This window comes from Anarhichas minor, unplaced genomic scaffold, assembly GCF_050575085.1.
Source record: "Anarhichas minor isolate MPS153535 unplaced genomic scaffold, ASM5057508v1 ptg000049l, whole genome shotgun sequence".
Classification (NCBI taxonomy): Eukaryota; Metazoa; Chordata; class Actinopteri; order Perciformes; family Anarhichadidae; genus Anarhichas; species Anarhichas minor.
Genome location: NW_027466495.1, coordinates 3,562,259 through 3,583,848, shown reverse-complemented (window position 1 = coordinate 3,583,848; position 21,590 = coordinate 3,562,259). Strand labels below are relative to the sequence as shown.

Sequence of the window (21,590 nt, the reverse complement as noted above, 5' to 3'; positions counted from 1 at the left end):
CATGGAACAGAACGACCTTTCATTGGTGAGTCATCAGCTACACGGCACCGGCGATTTGCCTGAAGGAGACCTCAGCACGCACCTGCTCATTTTCTCAGCAGTTGTGGATTTCAGTTACCCCACCGCTGCCCAAAGGGAATAAATGGTGGCAAACTGCTATTAGTGAGACACTGGTGTGGTATGAGTCAGTTGTTTGGCAGGTGAAGGCAGTTAATGAAGCCCTGAGTTTAACATTTCTCTCAATGATGGACCGTGTGTGTGTGTGTGTGTGTGTGCATAGTAGGTCACAACATCCCACTGCCTTTTTATTTATGCTTGTAGTGGAGACATTCACACCAGATCATTAGTTTTAACAAGCGTCATGGCTCTAGTACTCTGCTTTGCACCCGTGGCTTTGTAGACTTAATTAAATGCCGGTCAGGTCGGAGACTCAAGTTTTTCTCTCTGATTACCTGTTGTCTGCTTGGCAGCGACCTTTTCTGTTTATTATTTGCTGTTTTCTGCTCGTAGTCGTGCTCTGCATGTCCTTTTAATGGCCTTTCATTGAATAGAAACTTATGGCTTTCTTTACTTTGTGTGCTATTGTTTTTTGTATTTCAGTTTAGACCACTTCCACTGTTGGTTTGTGTAGTTTTTATTCCATGACGATATATAAAGGAAAAAAATTCTTGACTTCTTACGACTACACATTTTGTGTACTGGGTTTGGTTGTGCCAGTACCAGTTACATGTTGACAGCAAAAAACAAACTTGGATGACAAGAATTTGAATGTCCAAACCACATAATAAATTTTTCCATCACATGGTGTCACGATCTTGGTTTCGATTTAGTTTGTTTCCAGTATTATTTTGAATTTTCTTTGTATGTTTTCTCTCCTTTGCAATCGTCTAGCCCGCCCGTGTTTGAATCCTCCTGTGTCTAATCACCTACACACCTCCCCAGTGTCTTTAAACCCTGTGTTCCCCAGTGTCTGTGTTGGTTCGTCTACGAGGGCTTCCTGGTACGTTCCCTGCTATGCTTCATGCTTTGTTCCCTGCAGTGTTCCTGCTAATATCGCTTGTGCACATGTCTGAATTACATGATCCTGTTTTGTGTTGTTTTGCCCGTTCTTGTTTGCGTTGGGTTTTTAGTTACACAATTTAGGACTCCCCTGCTATAAGTTTTGGACATTTTTCATTTATTAAAGTCACCGTGAGTCATCCCTCTGTTCCCCCGGGTCTATCTGCATTTGGGTCCATCCCCTGTTGTCTTTTTGCCCCCATATGACACATGGATGACGCACATTTAATTCTACTGGTTAAATTACTTAATTACTTAGAATTGCTGCCATGGAGCTAGTGCTGTAGTAAATCAAATGGAGCAAATTCCAGAGAACAGTCTCTACTCTATGTTCACTTAAAAAAATGGTCTAATTTCTTTGTCCATGTTGGTGTAGCAGGAAACTCCCTCTTATCTGAGCTCTTCCTGACAATAGCAGTGCTGTTTTCCATGTCACTGTGAAGTTGAACCTGCAGACGAACGGACCTGTAGCCATGAGCCAGACAGGTGAGCAGTCCATTGCGTTGATTATTTATTCACTCAATACATTTTTTACTGGGGTAACGAAAACCAGTCGTCGCTTTTAATATACGAGTCTTGCTGATTCATGATTATTTGCAATGCTCGGAGCAACAATACTGGCACAAAATATCTCGAAACAATATTGAAGTGTTGGTTGTTTTTGTATATGACAATGACAATCAACGGCAAGATTTATGATCACTGTTAAGCCATTTCAATGCATCCTCTACAAACGTGTACGTTACTTTTCAATATGCTAAACAGAGTAAATGCAAAGATATTTTTCCACTATGTGGGTCAGTTGCAGAAGTTTGGAGACTCTTTTACTATAGATATAGCTCACGCAGCCTAAATGCGTATATAAGGTAGGGGGGGATGTTTTATTCCATAGAATACTTAAACACTTTCTCTTGTAGCTGACCAGCTGTTAATCATCTATGAGACGGAGGCAGAGCAATGGGCAACTTATCTGCATTCAGTCTTCACTGGTCCAATCTCAGAGGCTGGGATCTGCTGCTATGACATCGCTGCAGTGTCCAGTCGGCGGGAAGACTTCCTCAGGCTGGTCCAGTACACCTGCAAGCTCCTGGTCCTCTCCAAGGGAATGCTGGAGGGTCTGTGCCAGAAGCGGCGCTTCTTCCTGGCCCGTGTATTGCGTCCTGCAGCTCATGTGGTGGTGCTGCTGTGTGGGGTGGAGAGTCTGACCCCACTGCTGGAGCTGGTGCCCCTGAACGGCGACGAGTGCCTGCAGATCTCCAGTGAACAAGATGCTCATGAGTACCTGACCATTGTGACTGATATTGTGGGAAAAGGTAGGGAATTTGCACCAAAAAGTTTTTTTTTCTTTTCGTGAAACCTCAAATATCACTGACCACCTGTTGATAACATTTTGTCTTGAGCCCCATGTGAGAAGATTCTGGTTTAAGATATTATTTTAATATTAGCTGCACTACAGAAAGGAAGGCAAAAGTGCAAAATACATGCTCTTTCACAATATTCCACCTCTCAAGAATTCTGCAGAATTGATTAATAGTGAAATCAAAGACCCCTGGAAGTCCCTGACCTTATTTCAGAAGCCAGTGAGGTATGCATGCCCACCTCAGTTTCCTCACAAAAATGTCTTGTGCTTATAGTCAATATATTTCAACCTAAGAAGTGTCACTCCAATTCGGATTGCTGCAGTTTTCAAAATAATTATTTTATCCACGGAAACTTCATTTATAGTAATATGAATCAATGAATAGTGGCCAGAAATATCTTAATGCGCGACAGTTTTAAAACAGATTGCAATTTAGTCAAAGCGTGCATATCCCAGTCTGCAAACCCAGAACACAATCACCCTCTTCAGAATACCCTTCCTTCACATGGCCTCGCCGTTCCCCTGCCATAAATGCGAGGGGGAAAGAATGCTCATTATTTGTGAGACTGGCTGAGCAGCAGCTCGGAAACCTGTTTACTGACTTTTTTTTTTTCTTTCTGTGTGTGTGCTTAAAGATTGACATCCAATATTTTTTTAAGGCACCAGCCACGGAGACGTCTTTTGTGACTCTGTGTGTATCTCTAGCATGTCCTCATCTGCCTGGTCAATTATCCTCTGCCTCCTTCCTTGTTTTTCCTAATTGCAATATTTGTATAAAATCATAAAGCAGAGAATTGGGGGTTGTATTTCGACAGGTGTGTGCGCATCATATGATGCAAATAGTCTTTCCTCTTCGGCTACACTGACTATACTCTTTGTGAGCAATGCAAATTCAAGTGCACTCTGCATCACTTCATTGCACTGATACAGTGAAGGGCTTCAGGCCAGGATCCCACAAATGGTTATATTTTAAGCCAGGAGTACCTTCCCTATTCATACAGGATGATGCTGTTTGTTTGTTAGCACATGCAACAGATATGTGGGTGTTTGACATGTTCCAGTGTAAACTGGTGAATAAAGGGCACTTCATGACTGGTTTCTATGATCACGGCCTGAAAAGCTAAATCAACAGTGTTGGAAATTAGGAGACCTTTCCTATTTCTATTTGCATGACTTAAAATGTCACTTTTCATCATATATACCAGAGTGTTTTCGATTTAGTGTAATTTAACCTAGTTCGATTGTAAATAACAAGACAAATATTCTACACAGCCATGTTAGTGGCTCTGTTAATCATAAAGTACAATGGAGGCTGATGGGAATATCATTAGTTTTGCAGGTATTTAGTCATAAACCATTGAAATTTTGACTCGATAATGGGGCTAGATAGCTCAGTAATTGCCAAGTGATTACATTATAGTAGTTGTTGAGACAGTTCACTCATTAACGATAACCTCACAGTGGTGCCAAAGGAAACGTCAGAGGATCACCAAAGTCGGTATAGGATTCATCCTCTGAGGATCATAAATGACAAATTTCATGGCGACGCATCTTTTAGTTGGCAAGATAGTTCAGTTTGGCCAACATTGCCAGCCCTATAGCCACGTTACTTGCATGGCTAAAAACACTCCTGGCTGGCTTATGGTATCTGGAACACATTTAGTAGACATCACTGTGATGGTACAGTAAATGTCCCATCTTTTGTAGGTGTGTTAGTGGCGGCAAATGTCAACCCCTTGACGCGTCAACAATTAGGATCAGAGCAAAAGGCGGAACAAATGCAGTCAAGTGTCAAATCCAACATTGTGGTCGTTCCCTCCAGAGTTCCATGCAGGGTGAGACACTCAGCCAGTATTTTTTTTTTTTTCATAAAGAGTCCTCAACATTTACTGCATTGCAGTTCACTGTGCTGTCTCTTTGGCAGAGCTCTACGGAAGTGTTCATTCTGCTGAAAAATGAGTCGGCTGGCAGCGACGCCGAGGTCGAGTTCACTGGTGAGAATCAGACGCTGAGGGTGAAGCCTGCGTGCTGGAATGAGCGGATCCTGTGTGTCAATGCACCAGGTGAACAAAAATAACAATGAGTTGATTAAAATACTATACAATGAAATATTAAGTTAAGCCCAGCTCGTGTACAGTATCTGTATGTTTTCTATTGCAGATTTTCCAGCAGGAAATGTAAGCGTGACCGTGTATAGCAGCGGGGTGCCACTGAGCAAGGCACAGCTGCAGTACTACAGCAACATGGAGGAAATAACCTCCCTTCTGGCGAGGGCAGCAGACCCTGTCGATTTCATGTGTCAGGTAAAGTCATTAAAGGGCTGTTTCAAATGTGGGCATTTACCAGGCAGGCTAACAAACGCACGCTATTGAGTTGCACTATGGGAAATGTAGGATAGTGTTTTTCGAGTTTGACCCATGCCAGGGACAAAAAGTCAGGTCATCGGGTCTTTTGATTTTGATCTCTCTTCAGTGTGTTTGCCAGTCCCACGACTTCTTTATGGCAGTGCAGTACTAAATGGAGTAGCACTTTAATAGAAGGTAGTCGGGGTTTATTTTTTTTCTGTGTATGAAATCATAATCTGGAGAACAGCCAACTGCAGTTGGCAACACGGCCAAACCTTTCAATGGTAATGCTGTAATGAAGATGAACATTAATATTTCTAAACTTTGTTTGTATGTTACTTTCTGTAAAAAGGAAGTAAACTTAATATTACACGACTCCGTTGTTTGTACAAGCAGTGGAGATACCTCAAACTTTAAACCTCCAACACTTGCAAATATATTCAAATAACTCCATCAATCATTGATTTAGGAAACAGCATTGGAATGCTGTTCTATTCTCTCCCCCCCTTTAATAAAAGCGAATTTTCCCAGGCATTGTGAATGTTACTTAGCGACTGCCGTGTTACTGCCGATAATCGATCCCCTTCGAGTCGTTGGAAAGACGCAGAAAAACCGAAAATGAATTGAATCTGCATATTTCTGCTGATGTGTATGTGCGCCACTGTTTCCCCGTCTCCTCTGTGGAAATGAAGAGACAGCAGGTTTCGGCCTTCCCACTGCCATGAGCACTTGATTCGATTAGGTCTCTTTTGCTGAAGAGGCAAACTTGAGCATTGCCAAAAGAAGAATTTGCCAAGAGTATTTCAAACAAAACGTCTGGACCGACACAAATGGACTCTGATGCATTTGGTTATGTTCAACTTGGCATCTTTATTGTGCCTCTATAGACTATATCCATTGTTTTAAATGCTGCTTTTGTTGGACTTTTAGTTGCTAATTTGCTTGTGCTGACTTGCCTTGCCTCAAATTATTTCAAGATATGCCCAGCTTGTGAACTGTCTCTGTCTCTCTGGATTCCAGGCTCTTCAGGAATCCTCTGTGGAGAAGCTGGACCAGAAGTTGTCCTCCATGTTATTGGCGGGCATGCCCGGCGGAGGATTTCAGGGACTGCATTGTGAAAACACACCTGGAAGAGGTACAGCACTGTGGGATTGCTTACTCTACACTTAACATTGAATAACATCTGCTGCTCAATATCACTTAGGAATTATCACAAATTATTTGTTCTCTATGTATTCTGTATAATATTTAAATGCAGTGTTACAAGATATACCCCCAAAACCCAGTAGTATACTGTACAGTTCATAATTGTGTCTAACACTTTTTCACATGCAGATTTATAAATATGCATCATGTCATGTTGAAACAAGAGATGATCAACTGATGTGCCCCATAGAAGACATTCGCAGCATTTATGCAAAATGCTGTACCACATCACAATGTCAATTGGATTCACTCCCTTCCCTCCGAGCATGTGTTTATGCAACAATGCGGGCTAAACATAAGTGCCACTGTTAGAATGCGTTCCCATTGCAAGATGCACATTATCCACCATGAAAAGCAAGCCTTCCATTATTTCTTGGCTCATTATGTGGCAGATTGATGGCTTCATCAGCCACTAAGATTGATCCTAACTCTGCTAAAAAGAACCCAAAAAAAAAAATAGGCACAGGGAAATGTTCCCCATGACAAATAAGTGCCTCTGAGCTGTCTTCCTTCGACTCTCCCAATTGTGTTAGATTGCACACATCGGGTCTATAAGTTACAGAAGGAAGTGGTGAGTGGGGATTTTTTTATTTATTATTATAATCAGAGCTCCACCATGCAGACGCACCATCGCTCCTCCACTTCGCTGCCCGGTATGGATTCAAGAGCGTCTCCAGCCTGCTCCTGCTGTGTCCAGGTGCTGAGCGAGCGATGCACACAGCCAACCGCCATGGACAGACGCCCAGTGAGATCGCCAAGAGTCACGGCCATACAGAGCTTCACGTCTTATTGGAGGAAACACTGGTAACTATTTCTATAATAACTATTCACAGCTCTCAAATAGGGTTTCATTCATTTGTATGTTCCGGATCATTTTCACCTCTGCTCCAGTTACGTGTCCTTTGCAACATGCCAGTGAATATTATATTGGCTTTATTGACCCTGTATACAATAAACACATTTCTCAAAATGCCAATATCCGATGACGGCTTCACACGTTCAGTGCTCTGTGAGCTAATTAAATCCACCCGATGACATTATTTATCATCTATAGAGCAGGCTGGATGTAATGTCACCGAAAGTATTGGAATTCTATGGTTTTCAGTTACCTGCTGACAGCTGAGCAAAACAACACATGCACCTGATCTGAAAGCGAGGGCCCAGGAACACTCTTACCAACACAAACACAGCGTTAGGGCTATGAGTGAGTGGTTATCAATAATAAACAGAATGGAGAGGATAGAAAGGCGGAAAGCAGGGAGAGTGCGACCTCACTCCCTCCTATCTAGTGTCTATACATCCAGCTCATGGCACAGTTGGTGGATTGATGGTACCCCCCATCTCATCCTGAATTTGTTTGGCCTGTGAGGTTCCTAATGGAACGCCCCCACAGATAATCGAAAGGCTGCGTTTGTTCATGCATGCACAATGGCTCAGAGCGCAGGTCGTCTGCATACATTCAGACAATTAATGCAGCCGCTAACTATTTTCTTGCGTAATGGCTGTCATTTCCCCGCATTAATATGAAGAGCCTATTCCTTTTCAACCTCCCATTTCATTGTGTGGGGAGAAACATAAAAGTAGCAATCCAAATTTAATAGAGCCTTTGCATGCACATCCTTTTATTTGATAATTCTGAAGGACACTAGGATCATCATGTTGTTTTTTTGTTGTTTTTTCCCCAATGCTAATTTAATTAGGCAGTGAGGACATTATCATTAAAAGAAAGACATGATGTGCCCAGTGGTGTAACATTAGCAAAGACGGCAGGCTGAAAACACCAGATCATTTCTGGTGTGTCCTGCAAATACTCCACTTGACACAAGAAGCAAATTAACATTTTCACATAAACATGATTCACTTTAACGGAAAAAATAAAGAACACTTACAGTTCCTGCCTGTATGTTTTTGAATAGAGTAAAAACAGCTAGCCTGGAACTGTCCGAAGGTAAACACAGACACAATCCATCAAGCATCACCACTCATGCTCACTATTAAACTTAACATGTTTACATCTCATTTGTTTAATCCATATAAAAACTGAAATATAAACGACTAGAGGTTGAGGTGTTGTCAGATGTGCCCGACTATTTCTTCTCCATGCAGGCGTAGTAACTTCTTTGAGTCTCATCATCGTGACACACCAAGCAATTCAATTTATTTTTGTATAGCCCAAAATTAACCTCAGGGCTTTACAATCTGTACACATGAGACATCCTCTGTCCCGGGACCCTCACATCGGAACAGGAAGATTGTTCTGTACATACAATCGTATTCCTCCAACTATACTGTACTGTCGTCATAAAAAAGGTAGTGAATTTGAAATACTACACTTCAAATATTTCAAGTACAAGTAACTCGAAAATTGCACAACTTGAAACAAAATACTTGCGTCAAAAAGCTTGTATCAGCAGTTGAATCAGCTACTTGTCAATCGGTAACAGGCATCATGCTCATTCATTCATATGAAAATCTCTGCTACAGTCCTCCCTAATAACACTGACAACTTTTAACATTCTCTGATGTCTAGAATCAACGTAGAGTATCGCCCCTCGAGGGAAATTTAGACACTCCAACAGCTGTTGCAAATGTATTTATCCCCCTAGCAACGCTGCTAATTGAGAGTGACTGCAGATGGTGCGAGGTTTGATCAGATTGCTCTAGTGAGTCAAAGTGCTTGCTGCGAGTCGGCTGAGCTGACAGGGGAGAGTCAAACAGAGGTCTCCCCACGGGACTTCAACAAGCCTATAGATGCAACATAACAGACAGATTAGACATGCACAAGCAACTGAGATTTGTGGTCTCCTTGGAGGGTAATTAAAATGTATCTTAACAGCAAACTAACATGCATACTGTGCTTGTGTGGCGTGTCAGAGGAAGTATAAGAGGACGTATGTGTCGTGGTGTTTTGTTCTTGCTCGGCAGTTTCATTAACTCATCTGCAGTGTTTACCCCCACCTTCAATTAATCAAGTCACGCTGCATCAGTGATTTGGGCATCGGTGTAGCAGAACTCTGTCAATAAAGCCAGAGATGGATCGGTCCCCCTGCTTCATACACAGGCTGAATCACTCACAGGCCCTGCATCAGATCCACAAGTCTGCCCTGGCACCACACTTCTTTGTTAATTAGCTGTGAACCGCTCCAGAGGGGAAAGCTGAATTATTCAGGGGGAGCATAACTAGAATATAAATAAAGAAAATGTTATTATCCGCGATGTTTATGTCCACAGACTGCAATGTGCCCGCTCGTCGTAATTACTAACACAAACACACATTGTCCTTATTTAATATTTTAGTACTGGGTCACTTGGCATTTAGATGGACTCTGCGCTCCTAGATTCCACTGTGTGCTCTCACACAGAGCAGAGCTCGATAAATAGCTTGCAACTGTATGGACCTCAGAAGAACTGTTCACGTGCTGCGTGCCGTATCTCTCTACTCAAATGCAGCATAGACAAATTAGGGATTAGGGATTTGTTGATTCCACCGAACCCATTTTGCATGCTACGTTTATTCGGTGTCACAGGCAAAACCTCGCAGATTTGTTTGTCATTTGAATCATACAGTCTAAAAAAAAGAAACAGTTTTCATCCATCAAGCTATACGTTGGGCGCGTATCGCAGGACTGGGCTTCAGGAAAAATAAACATTTATCCAACCACTTTGAGTCTTCAGCTATGCTAGCAGAGTTGCTTCATGAATGGCACCGTCGGTCCACTAAAATATCTGGTCAATGGATTGTTTCAAAAATATTATAGACATTCATGGTTCCTAGATGATGAATCCTGAGTTTGGGGATCCCCTGACTTTTCCTTTAGTGCAACCATTAGGGTTGACATAAAATGTGTGGTTCAGCTGTGCTTTGAGTTCAGTGCTAATTAGCAAATATTAGCATGCTAAATAATAAGTCGGGCATGGTTAACACCATACCTGCTAAACACCAGCATGTTAGCATTACCATTGTGAGCATATTGACATTTGGCTCAAAGCTGTGTTTAAGTACAGCCTCAAGGAGCTGCTAGCATGGCTGTAGTCTTGTTATAATGGCCGACTAGGATACATGGTTTAAAAGAAAACTAGAAATATAACACTGTACAAAGTAAACCTAGTTTGAAGTGTTCCTTTGCCTGCTGAGCTGACCACTTCTTATTTTCCCTTAGCCAAAAAATAAGTTGTGCAGATTTTGTCTGCACGTCACTGAAGTGATGGGTTAAGTGTTACGCTGTACAATCTGCCACAAACCCAACATTCTTATCCTGAAACCACCATGTCAAAAGACAGCCAGCACGCTGGCACCGAGAGACGAGACGAGCCAGCTTGCGAATTGACCATTTCAGCTGCTGAAAACCCCATTTGCGCTCCTTATCTTACTCTAGATTCACTTGAGATTTGCTCTCCCTCTAACAAAATCATGCCTGCTGTTTTGTCTGAAGCACTGCTGCTTGGATTGCGGCGGTGAAAGTGAATTTGTCTGGAATGCCCCGGGGGGCTCCTGCAGTTTCAGACATCTGTAAAATGATTCAGCATTCGTGGTTAGTAAATAAATTCCTCTCCCCTGTCCAGAAATTACCTCTGAAAATACCACATTGTGCTCACACAGCATCCAACTATTAGAATTCAATGTTCACGCTGCGGTGGTAATTAACCCGTCCCTTCTACCTGTTGGGCTCGATATGAACCTCCACTGTTAAGTAATGTATTCATGGCAACCAATCAGTGATTTGCAGTAGTAGGAATGGTGTAATATTGTAATTGAGTCATGAGTGGCTGTGTTGCTTGGAAACTGCACACAGAGCTTGGCGGGTTATACGGAGGACATCTTGATCAAAGTGAGCTGTGTCTCATATGTTCTTCTTTATATTACTGACTGAGATTGTTATTGAACTAAGAATATATCATATAAGTTTACGTGTATATATGTATTATGATAGAGTCTTCATTGTCATCTGTTTTGAGGCAAATTCTACAATACAGCTCTGCAGCTGCTTTAGGGACATAAGTCTCATTTTCAGGACCTTGTATTTTGTTAACATACTTTAATTAATGTTCAAAAAAACATTTTTCTCATGCAGTCGCCTGCATATACCGGTATATTCTAATGATATATATATATATCCCCATTAATACGTTGTAATTATAGTTAACTTGATTCAAAATACATAAAATGTACACTGTAGTGATTAGTCCAAAAAGTGTTATGTTGTGAAACAGCATTTATTGCATTTCCTTAATGGTTCCTATGTGGAAAAAAAAATCTCTAAGAAAGCAGCTTTTCACGAGTAATTTCAAAATGATGATGCAACTCTTCAGTTCTTCACATTCCTATCAGAAGTTGAAATGCAGCAGTTAATTGAGAGCCGTACCGCAATCTAATTACGGATGCAGTCTAAATATCAAGCCACGGGCCTTGAATTGCTCACTAAATGATATGTTTGGACTGAAAGGGGAAGATTTGTCTGATTTCATAATTACCCTGATCATAGCCCATGTCTGTCCCTCAGCATGCTATTAGCAGATAGGCCGACTCTGCAGCAGCGTTTTGCTGTCAGAGGGAACACTGCTCTCTGTTATCCAGCAGCATGGCGAGGTAACTTACAGCCACCTCTCCAATTCCTGCGATAGCTCTGAAATTGCGGTGGGAAACCTCAATTAACAGTCTCGACGTTTGTCACAAACTGACATGAGAAAACTGCATAAAAAAGCATGGCATGGAGGCAGATATCAGCCTATGGTGTGACCTATGTGGTATTAGACATGTCTTAACTTGAATTCTAAATTGCCTCTATTGACCTGCTTCTTTGTGATTTGGAAGAAGCACAAAACACATCTCTTCATTCTGTTATTGCAGAATATGTTCTGCTCAGACAAGGACGATGGGGATGCCGGTTTGTACGAAAGGATGTGCGCTGCAGGTGAGTGAAGGACTGATGGGAAGTGGGAGGACAAAGGAAAGCTGGTAATGGTGTTTGTTCTATCCCATCACATCTGTATGCCGAGTTGCTGTTCATTTCCGAGCACTGAATATTTTCCCCCCCTTGCCGATGGGCACAGCGTGTAGAGCCTTGCCTCCGATGTAGCTGTAAACGGTAGCAAAATCAGCATGCAGAACTCCATCGTCACACTCAGGCAACAGTGCTGTAAACACTTTGTGCATTAGGGACTCCTTCCACCGCACATCGACAAGCAGAGCACGGAGAGGGGGAGGACGAGTATATCTATGCACCGCTGGGGGCGAGTGATGAATACGACACCATCCCGAACTCCACAAAAGCCGTGGTCATTGCCAGTCGCCCACCAGCGCCCACGCCTCGGCCCGAGATCACCCACGTGGAGGAGGACAGAACCCCTTACATCATTAAAGGTAACTTATGAGTCTTGCGTTGCAATCCTTTGCCCCCGTTTTCTTCCAAATCACAGGACATGATGGAGCTGATTTGGAGTAAAAAAACAACAACAACACCGAGTCATGCACAGTATGTGAAGGGGGAGTTTGGGAGAGCATGTGGGAGGGAGGAAGTGCCTGGAATGGGCATTTCCATTGTCAGAGATGCTTCTTTTGCAACGTAGTTTGTTTTGATCCCGTAAACCACAACATAACACTCCCCCCCCCCCCCCCCCCCACAGAGAGAAAGCCCACATTCTAACTGTTCAATTTCAGCTGCGTGAATATTTCATGAAGATGAAACATCCAAAAGTGAGTGGTATTATTAAGGCTTATGAATCATTAAAACAGCTGCGACTTCTCTCTCTTACATCTTGCAAATACAAAACATACACACATGCTTCGACAATGAATTGTTATTCCCACAGATATTACACTCGTCCCCCACTAACCATCACTTGCATATTCAAAAACACACAAACATGATTTTAATGACGTAAGCGCCCCATCTCCATCATGCAGTTTATTCTTCCCGATGGGGCCGACAAAGCAAAAAAAGAAGAAACAGTGCACCACTGAACTCCCTGCATCCCAACCATCCCCTCAGTAACAGAGAAGGAACTACCGTGCTGCCATCTGCAACCAATCTTGGCCAGACCAAGGCCAAGTCAGCTAGAATAAGTCATTACACATGTTTTCCATCGTCCTTGTCCCCAGAGTGCACGAGGGAGAGAGGAGAGGGATTTTGGGGTTTCCATCCATTGAGACGGTGGAGCTTCAGAAACTGCACGAGGATCACATTTTGCTCCTCACTCCCGCTGCCACAGAGAATGCGAGAGTAGAGATGAGGCTCGGTGGAGGATTAGGCGAGGAGCCAGTTATTGGAGACCACTGCGTAAGTGGAAATAATGATGGGGGGGGGGGGGGGGGGGTTTCTCCAGCTCAATGAGACTAAAATGCTGAAATGTGAATCAAATTCAGTCTTACAGAGTGGAATTACTCTGCTTGTAAACTACACTGAGAGTAATGTACACGCTACAGTCATGTAGCTCTGCCCCTCAGCTGTGCTCCACACAGTTTCATTCCGGAATTGAGCCACAAAGCCAGGCTTGTGTGGTGAGCAAGCCGCACTCGAACATGAAGTGGAAAGGAGAGACGCCGTCATGGAGGAAATGGTCAGAGGTGGGGATTATCTTTCAGGGTGTGGATGGTGAATTTTAATCCAGTGTTGGTCACACAGCCGCAGCTCCTCCGCCCTCCTGAGAGCTAAACAGAGTAGCCTTTCATACTGAGAGCTCACAACCAAACCAAAAAGCATCATTCAGGGGCGTTTAATTCAATCCAGAGCTGAATGCGTGTCTTTCTCTGAGAGAAACAAATTTAAGCTCTGGAATGAAAAACAAGGATAAATGTAATTTCTTTTAGATTAAATTGCATTGGTCTTTTTCTGAAACATTTAGATTGATGGGATGTTTGTTTTCTGCTGGCTCTTCAGATTTAGCAATCCACTCAATAGGTTGTAAGTTTAAGGCTGTGGCGCCATCTCGTGGAGGAATTGTTCAAATGTAGGCACGCAAATATTTTGTAGAAATTTGTAAAATCAGCTCCGGATTGAGCCTGGCAATGTATTCAGTGAGGGTGACGTCAACAAGAAAATTCTCCTTTTGTAAAAGTTGAATGTTCTGTTACATTTTGCAATATTAGTTATTGTGAGCTGCTCATGTGTTTTACAGTGTTCCAGCAGAAGACGACACCGCAGAGCGACGCTGATCTGTATTCACTTCCCACTAAACAAGGTGAGTGTCAGGTGATCAATCAAAGAGTCACTCCAGCAATGTCGTATCGCACCTCCATGAAGTTGTGGAGCTCACAAAGGACAGATTACAACAAGAATAGTCTATATCACAACAGATGTCTCCTGACTTTTAGTCTCTAAAATGACCAAAGCTTCAAAAACAATCGATAGAATCTTTTTGTTAGAACTTCAAAAGAGGTTTTCTTGACTTTTGAAAGATACATTTTTTGGCAATTATATGATAAATACCTTTTATATGACAGGGTACAGTTGAGAGGTAGATGGAAATAGAGCCGGGTATGACAGCAGCAAAAGGTGGACATTACGGTTTGTGTCTTAACCACTAGGAGTTTTAATCTGCATATTAATGCACAGACACTTTAATCACCACTCTTCATCATTCACTACCAAAAAGACAGTCGCAGCCATCATTTTGGATCAAATATACAAGGCGCCCTTCAGCTACAGTACAGTAGGCAGTTGCCATGCATTTCTGTTTGCACTGTCTCCAAAAAATAATTAACTTCTCCTTTCTGGGCTCAATTTGTATTCTGACTTTGAGATGTGCAGATTGTAAATGTTATCCTGGTAACAGCAGGACTTTTACCGTGTCAATGAGTCGAGCTGACTTCTCTCTTATGATTGACAACCTGGTGGAATTACCTGCCCGGGTTCTTACATAATATGTATTTATGCATGTACAAAATAAATACTAATCAAAGCGTAAAAAAAGAGCTGCTTCTGCTATTGAGCACCTGAGATACAAAGCCATTTCTTCTGCTCTGCTGTAATGTTGGTGGCACTGAGTGACGGGTCCAAAGATCATCACAGTCACCCGGAACATTACCTGCCGTCGACATTACAGATGTGGAGAGCAAAATCCCACTATCAGCAAGTCCCCGCTATGAATGCCATCTGGAGTGGCTTTATGCCCTTGCTTGTCTTGTTTCTGTCACAAAAAAAAAAAAAGAACTGTTCAATTTCTGACGTTACATTTGAGATCTTGCTCGTTAAGTTGTCCCCACTTGTGTGGTGATTGCTTTGTGTTTTACACCAGATGTTTTATATTTCTTTTTATGACATTTGTATTGAGTTGCTGCACGCGCGCGGGAGGACAGCATCTCCTCCACCTACGATACCTTTGTGCCAAACCAGACAAACGGGCTGCAGCAGCAGCTCATCGAGCTCCAGCAGAGGGTGAAGGCCGGTTCACTCACTGTGGACGGGGCCCTGGAGCGCTTCAGCGAGTGGCAGCGGGCTCAGAAGGGCATGGACGCCGTCCAGCAGGTATATGGGACTATCGCACACTGTGATCGCACCCACACATGTGACTTGGAATGAATGAGCAATAGCCGGGAACAAAACCCTAATAAAACTATAGCCATCTGTTGCTCATGCCATGCCAAGCTGCAAAGCAATCTACTCACAGGAGAGCACGAGGGTACAAGCAAGCGTCTACCTTAGAGGAAAGCAAAGGGCTGTTCAGGAAAACACAGCGATGGCTCCACAGAGAGGAGAGATAGTGATGAAGAGCCACTTACCGCTGGTTGTCTTGCACTCGGTACTTTCACAGTGCACAAGAAGGGAACATGTGATTAAAGGCGTGGGCGGCGTGGCACTGTTTTGAGCTTCTGTTTGATGGCTAAAAAGGAAAATTGTATCCAGTGGTTCCCACGTTTAAGGATTGGACCATTCCTAAGAGTTATAAGATGAAGATATAAGATGACTAACGGGAGAGGACAGAAGAACAAATTATGTGTTTTGTTTTGCATTGATATTTAGGACTTTTAACTTTTGTCATTGCAGTGTTTGTGCAATATTGATTATTTAACCTCTTTGGGATTTAAAAAAGAAAACAAATGTGGGAAGTTACGAAGGGAAATGTCTTTAAAATCTGAGTCTGATAAATCACCAGATCTATTGGTCTACTGTGTATAAATAATATGTAAATGTTAGTGGGATTAAATGTTTTCCAGCAGACCTCCATGAAGGTACCAAAAGATTTATGAGCAAACTGCAAAACTTTGATCGATTCCTTTTCTCAGCCTGTGGAAACACATCATCATATATGGAAATCTCATCATTTTAAATAAGTGGATGTGTGTCTGTCTAATACTCAAAGCACTGATCTTTGTCTCCGCAGGAGACGTTTAGGGATCTGAGAGCCAGAACAGTCAACAGCAGAGAGGACGGCGACAGTGTCTATGGTAAATATTCCTCTTTCCTGGATGTGAGGGCTTTAAGCTCCGCTGTCATCACAGTGAGGCTCCACAGAGCTGCAGCTTTCCTGGAACTTCAAAATAAAAATATGCAGCGCCGTTAAAGCTGGAGCAAGTAGCCCCTTTACAGTGTTAAACTGTATACTGTAAATGGCTCAGAAACTCTTCTCTCCCCACCAGATAAAATCAACACCGTTCATCACACGCCAAGTGAGTCTTTAAAACCGTATCTCTGTGTGCTTGGAGGAAAAACCCGTGCTTGCATGCCTTTGTAGTTTCCCCAGTCCCAGTTGCAGTGGTGGGGGATTAATCCTCGGGGAAGTGTTATTTAATCAAATCCCAAGTGCCCTGTTTTGATCGAGTGAGTTTCACTTGCACTAAATGGGAGTTGTTTTTTTTTTAATTTTCTTCTACTGAACAATTCTCTGTTCAGCTGTGCATATTGGATCCTTTCCCTCCAGGTGTTACAGTGAGTGGAAGTCGAAGGGGAAGCCAAGCAGCGGAGTCTGAATGTTACAGCAAGCCACTTAAAGGACAGCTTGTGAGTTTGCTTTAGCTTGGCATAAATGTGTTAAATTTACGCGATACTGAATGTCACTGGAGTTGAAACGGTCATGAAGTTATAGCAAACAGACATTAATGCCGAACAAACCAGTAACAAGTGTCCTTCTGAATTGTTTCGCAGCTGAGTTTGTTCTCGAAAGGTGATAAATGGTGAAGGTAAGACTGAAATCAATGACCCTAGTTTTCGATTTATAATTTCAGCTAAATTTCACATTTATTCAAGCTTATAAATTGTCACATTTTTTTCATATTTGCAGGCCCCATCATCACTCTACAGCGTACAACTCTCTATGATGTTTCACCACATATTTACAAAGAGTTGTTTTTCAAAGCAACAGGAGAGTAATGACAGACTTTCTTTTATATATTTCCTACTGTTTGTTCATCAGTAATGTACAATATGCGTTACCTTTGTAAGCAAATGTACATCTTCAGAATCAATTTCTTAATTTTGTAAAATGTCGCATGAAATTTTTCCACGTCAACAAAAATCTTGTTAATTTTGAAAGTTACACTTAAATTAATTAGACTATTTATTATATGTTGAATTCAATGTCACCATATTGTCAATAATTCAGCGACTAATATTGTAATAACTTTGTTAATTTTGCATGCACAGTGAACAAGTAAATTAAATAAAAATAAAAAAGGGTTAAAAACAGTGTAAAAAGTCTAATATGTTTTCATGGGTCTGTGGATCAATATCCCAGCAAGCGTTGGCCTAAAAACCCCTAAAAACCCTTCAAACCTTTGCCTCTAGAGGGCGCTGTCTCTTTAAATATATCCATCACACTCACTGTGTGAAGCAACCAAAGACATCTGTCAAACCCAGAAGCACCTGCTGACCTCCTGATGGCTTAGAGACAAGCTATGGTTAAAAAAAAAAAAAGAAAACTATCCATACATGTTTATGAACATAAACAGATCAGCAACAGATTGGTTTGCATCAGCCAAGACATGTCAAATCGAATCTGCTCATTAAATATAATTGAAATAAAATGAAAACTGTAAAACCGATACAACTCAGCTCACTGGGATGAACAGAAATATCCACAGAGGGGTGCTGTAACAGCAAGTGACTGTAAAATTAAAGGTCAAAGGCTTAATTTTCCTGGGAAACTCGTTCTGTTCAGCTGCCACAGTGCAGGCATCTGTGTGTGACAAACGGCTTTAGAATAATCTATTTAAAAAAGCGCAAAGAGGCCTTTTTAAATCACATCCATTGAATTACTGAATAATAAACGCTTCCTGTATATACTTGTCAAAAAATTTGCTGTGATTTACCAAACTATTCAGGCATTGGCACAAATGCACATAGTCTGACGCGCGCACACACACACACACACACACACCAGTTTGTTGGTGCAGCCCAGCCTGTGCCTGAATGAATGAATAAGAGCTGCATGGGGAATTCAGTGAATGCATGGCTAAATCCAAGCTCAGTCTTGAAGCCCAGGCAGAGTACGTGCCAACAAAGCAGCTGGGTACACGCTGGGCACATTTTTCTGTTCAATCATGCTCTTTGTGAATAATATGTATTAATGCCGTCCCTACTTAGACCTGCCAGTTAGCCTTTGGAGATGATCCGGCTTCAGGACCCCATGGCATTTGAGGCATATGTTTGCCTGTCACCTGCTGAGTGCGTTTCAGCACGTGCGTCAGGCACGGCCGCCGAGATGGGCCTCGATTCATCCTGCGTACAAACATCCGAGCGTCGCCGCAAGGAAAGATTCCCCCCAGTCGCAGAGAGACTGAGCGCTTCGTGGGCATGTGTCGCCCACACAAAACATGCTTCTATATGCGGGCAGCCCCACATCAAAGATGAGGGATCAAAGATTCACTGTCTTTCAAAACCCCGTACTGTATATCTGCATCCAAACTATAATTAGGATATCATTTGGTTGAGCAAACTGACTCTTTCTACCCAGTGAATGTGTTTGCCTGTTGAAAAGTACTGTAGGTACAATATTTTCATTTTGAGAGACTTTTCTATCTATATTTTCTAACATTTTACGACAAATAAATCTTAAAGGTTATGGTAATAAGCTTTGTGAAGGGTGTATTATCTTCAAAGGTTTTTCTTCAACACAGTTTTTGCCCCTTGAAGGCAAAAGACCAAGCTGCAAAGAAATATTGACATATCAAATCACCGTATAATGTCGATATGGCGAACATTTGAAAAAGGAGTTGACTATTTACACATCCAGAAATTGGTACATTAGCATTAATTTGAAGTAGACAAAAGTTAGTCCAATATCCACTCTTTTAGCTTTAGTTTCTTGGTCTCCACTAACTCCTGAGAAATATATTTGTCTCTCTGGCAGTCAAATGCTCACCAATGTTAACCAGCTGGTTGCTAACTTCCTCTGTCGACCCTTCAGTGTGCTTTCTGTGTCTGTAAACGATGCTGATGAGAGCGGTGAGGCTGAACCAAAACAGTAAATTAGCGGCCTGCTAACACCCAAAACAATAAGCTGAAAGATGCTAAAACCTGAGGATAACTGGAGAGCTGGGTGATAATTGTCTTTGGGTCGGTCACTATGAACTACCTCTTTCATATTACACATTTGAAACATAAGTACACCCATAAGTGCAGCTTTTAGTTTCCCTTCAACAGTGAATGGAAGAATTAAATTCTGTTGAAACCTTTACAAACTTCCCTGTTGGATTTCTTTCCCCCCCCTCTATTCCAGCAGCAGGCTTGGCCAGATAGTGGAGAGACAGGATTACACAGTCAACGCATCAATAATACTGTTATGACACAGTTCTTAACTGGTGATGGCCTCGACCAATTGAAACATGAAAAAAGCCAAGCTTTCGCCTCAGTCATCTGCTGAATCCTTCCTGCATCGCTGCGACGCCGCTGGTTCCACACTGCCGCAAAAAACACTCATGAGAGTACAAACACTGGGACAACCTATCAGGGAGAACTAGAAGGAGCATGCATTAACACAACCACTCAGAACTTCTCCATTGTGCACCTTAGCACACACACACACACACACACACACACACACACACACACACACACACACACACACACACACAGGGAGGCAATAACACACATTCACACCTCCCCTTCCTGCTCGGTCCTTTCTCCGACCCCTGGATTAGGGCAGAGGATTGTGCACAGCTGCTCCCCAACATCCCCGATAAAAATCAGGCAATTTCACAGTCAGTGGCATTCTTTCATCCACTAATCCACAACCCCGCATACAGTATAGATGAGCCTCACTGCGATGAGAACAAGCTGTTCTGAGCTTCGATCGGCTATAGAAACATTGAGCGGCCAGACTGTAGGGAGCTGGAAAGGAGTGTCCGGTCCAATGCGGCATATTGACCTTCACTTCCTTTTTTTTAGCCACTAATTAGATGATTAATTATGCGTTGACCAACAGTAAACAGGGATTACAGCTAATGCAGAAGTAAAAATAAGCAAAAAATTGTGTTTTAGAGACTCATCTAAAAGGTTAGACTTTTTTAAATGTCAATTAAATAAATATGTTCAGACACATCAGTTGTTGCAATTCAAATCAGTTTAAACCACTTTAAGAAGTGTGAATTTCTATTTGCACTCATGTAAACAGTCCATTACTCGTAACTCCTCGACAGGAGTCGCCCTCGTTTATATAGAGACCTTATTTAATGCGTTTCCTTAATCATTGCACGCCATTATTCTTCACAGTTTTCCCTCCTTCTCGAGTCATTCATTTCATCCCATTTTGTCTGACCCCCCCAACCCCCATTTGCCAGAGTAATTCTTCACCGAGGTTCAAACAGGGGACAAAAAGGTACTTCACAGCAAAAAAGAGAGAAGGGGGGAAAAGTATGAATCAAAAGGGCTAGGAAATGGAATTCACTGTACAAACTTCGGGGGAATTTCAATGTCCGCCGAGGCACAGTAGAGCTCTGTTTCAGTCCTCGCAGGCTGTGGGGGTGAAAAGAGCAGCAGCCACAGCAGGGTATATCCATTCTGACACGTCCTTACAGACAGTGAAAAGCCGGAGCGAGGTCTATTTGTTTGAGAGGCAATAGACCCAGCGGAAGGATGCTGAAGCCTTAACACGATAACAGGATCATTTCATGGTTTCGCTTTTGGACGATGTAAAAGGTAACCGAGTTTGCTCCCGCTGCTGTTTGAGCGTTAACAGTTCAGGAAATTTAATTATTGTTTTGGATTTTTTTTTAAAACATCGGCTCGTGTCATAGAAACACATACTAGACACAAACTTTTTTTAAGACTATATAACTGTGAAAAACTTAATTCAATAGATGTGAATGAGGACTTGAGTAAAGTGGAGAGTTAGGATCAAACATCCTGGGAGTAAAATGTTCAAACAAGATTTTAAATCACAGTTTTCTGCTGATGAACGGACTTGAGAGCACAGAGTTGGCCGTCTCCTCGCTTCTTTTAATTCAGATTTATGCAGAGGGTTTGGAGCTCTTTCTCAAAGAGGGCAGCACCTTGCCTACATTTCCGACAGTGACTCCTTTATACACACATCGCTTTGAAACGGTTAATGATGTAGATACTATTAACAATGTGATTCCCTTTTTTGATCTCCGCGGTGAAACTCTGGTTTCCCGTAACCTCCTCCACAAGGGTCAAAGGTCTGTGTTGGATTCAAAGATGTACCCTTGGGACTGGTGGAAAACTGCT

The 21,590-nt window shown here is 42.3% G+C and overlaps 1 protein-coding gene across 1 annotated transcript; it reads left to right on the top strand.

The window, feature by feature from the left end:
- The first annotated feature begins 1,485 nt into the window (after positions 1–1,485).
- Positions 1,486–18,646, top strand: LOC142971689 (B-cell scaffold protein with ankyrin repeats-like). Its single transcript, XM_076112308.1, has 16 exons — positions 1,486–1,545; positions 1,977–2,372; positions 4,127–4,254; positions 4,344–4,482; positions 4,580–4,722; positions 5,785–5,899; positions 6,593–6,774; positions 11,819–11,882; positions 12,128–12,331; positions 14,086–14,148; positions 15,241–15,434; positions 16,291–16,354; positions 16,547–16,576; positions 16,828–16,907; positions 17,052–17,086; positions 17,188–18,646. The coding sequence occupies exons 1-15, from the start codon at positions 1,533–1,535 to the stop codon at positions 17,082–17,084; spliced, it is 1,848 nt and encodes a 615-aa protein (XP_075968423.1). The 5' UTR covers positions 1,486–1,532; the 3' UTR covers positions 17,085–17,086; positions 17,188–18,646.
- The last annotated feature ends 2,944 nt before the right edge of the window (positions 18,647–21,590 follow it).

Excerpts from the sequence above, each read along its gene's own strand:
- LOC142971689 (XM_076112308.1), top strand. Across the intron at positions 15,435-16,290 it reads GCATGGACGCCGTCCAGCAG|GAGACGTTTAGGGATCTGAG; the intron begins GTATATGGGACT and ends TTGTCTCCGCAG. Across the intron at positions 16,577-16,827 it reads CACCGTTCATCACACGCCAA|GTGTTACAGTGAGTGGAAGT; the intron begins GTGAGTCTTTAA and ends CTTTCCCTCCAG.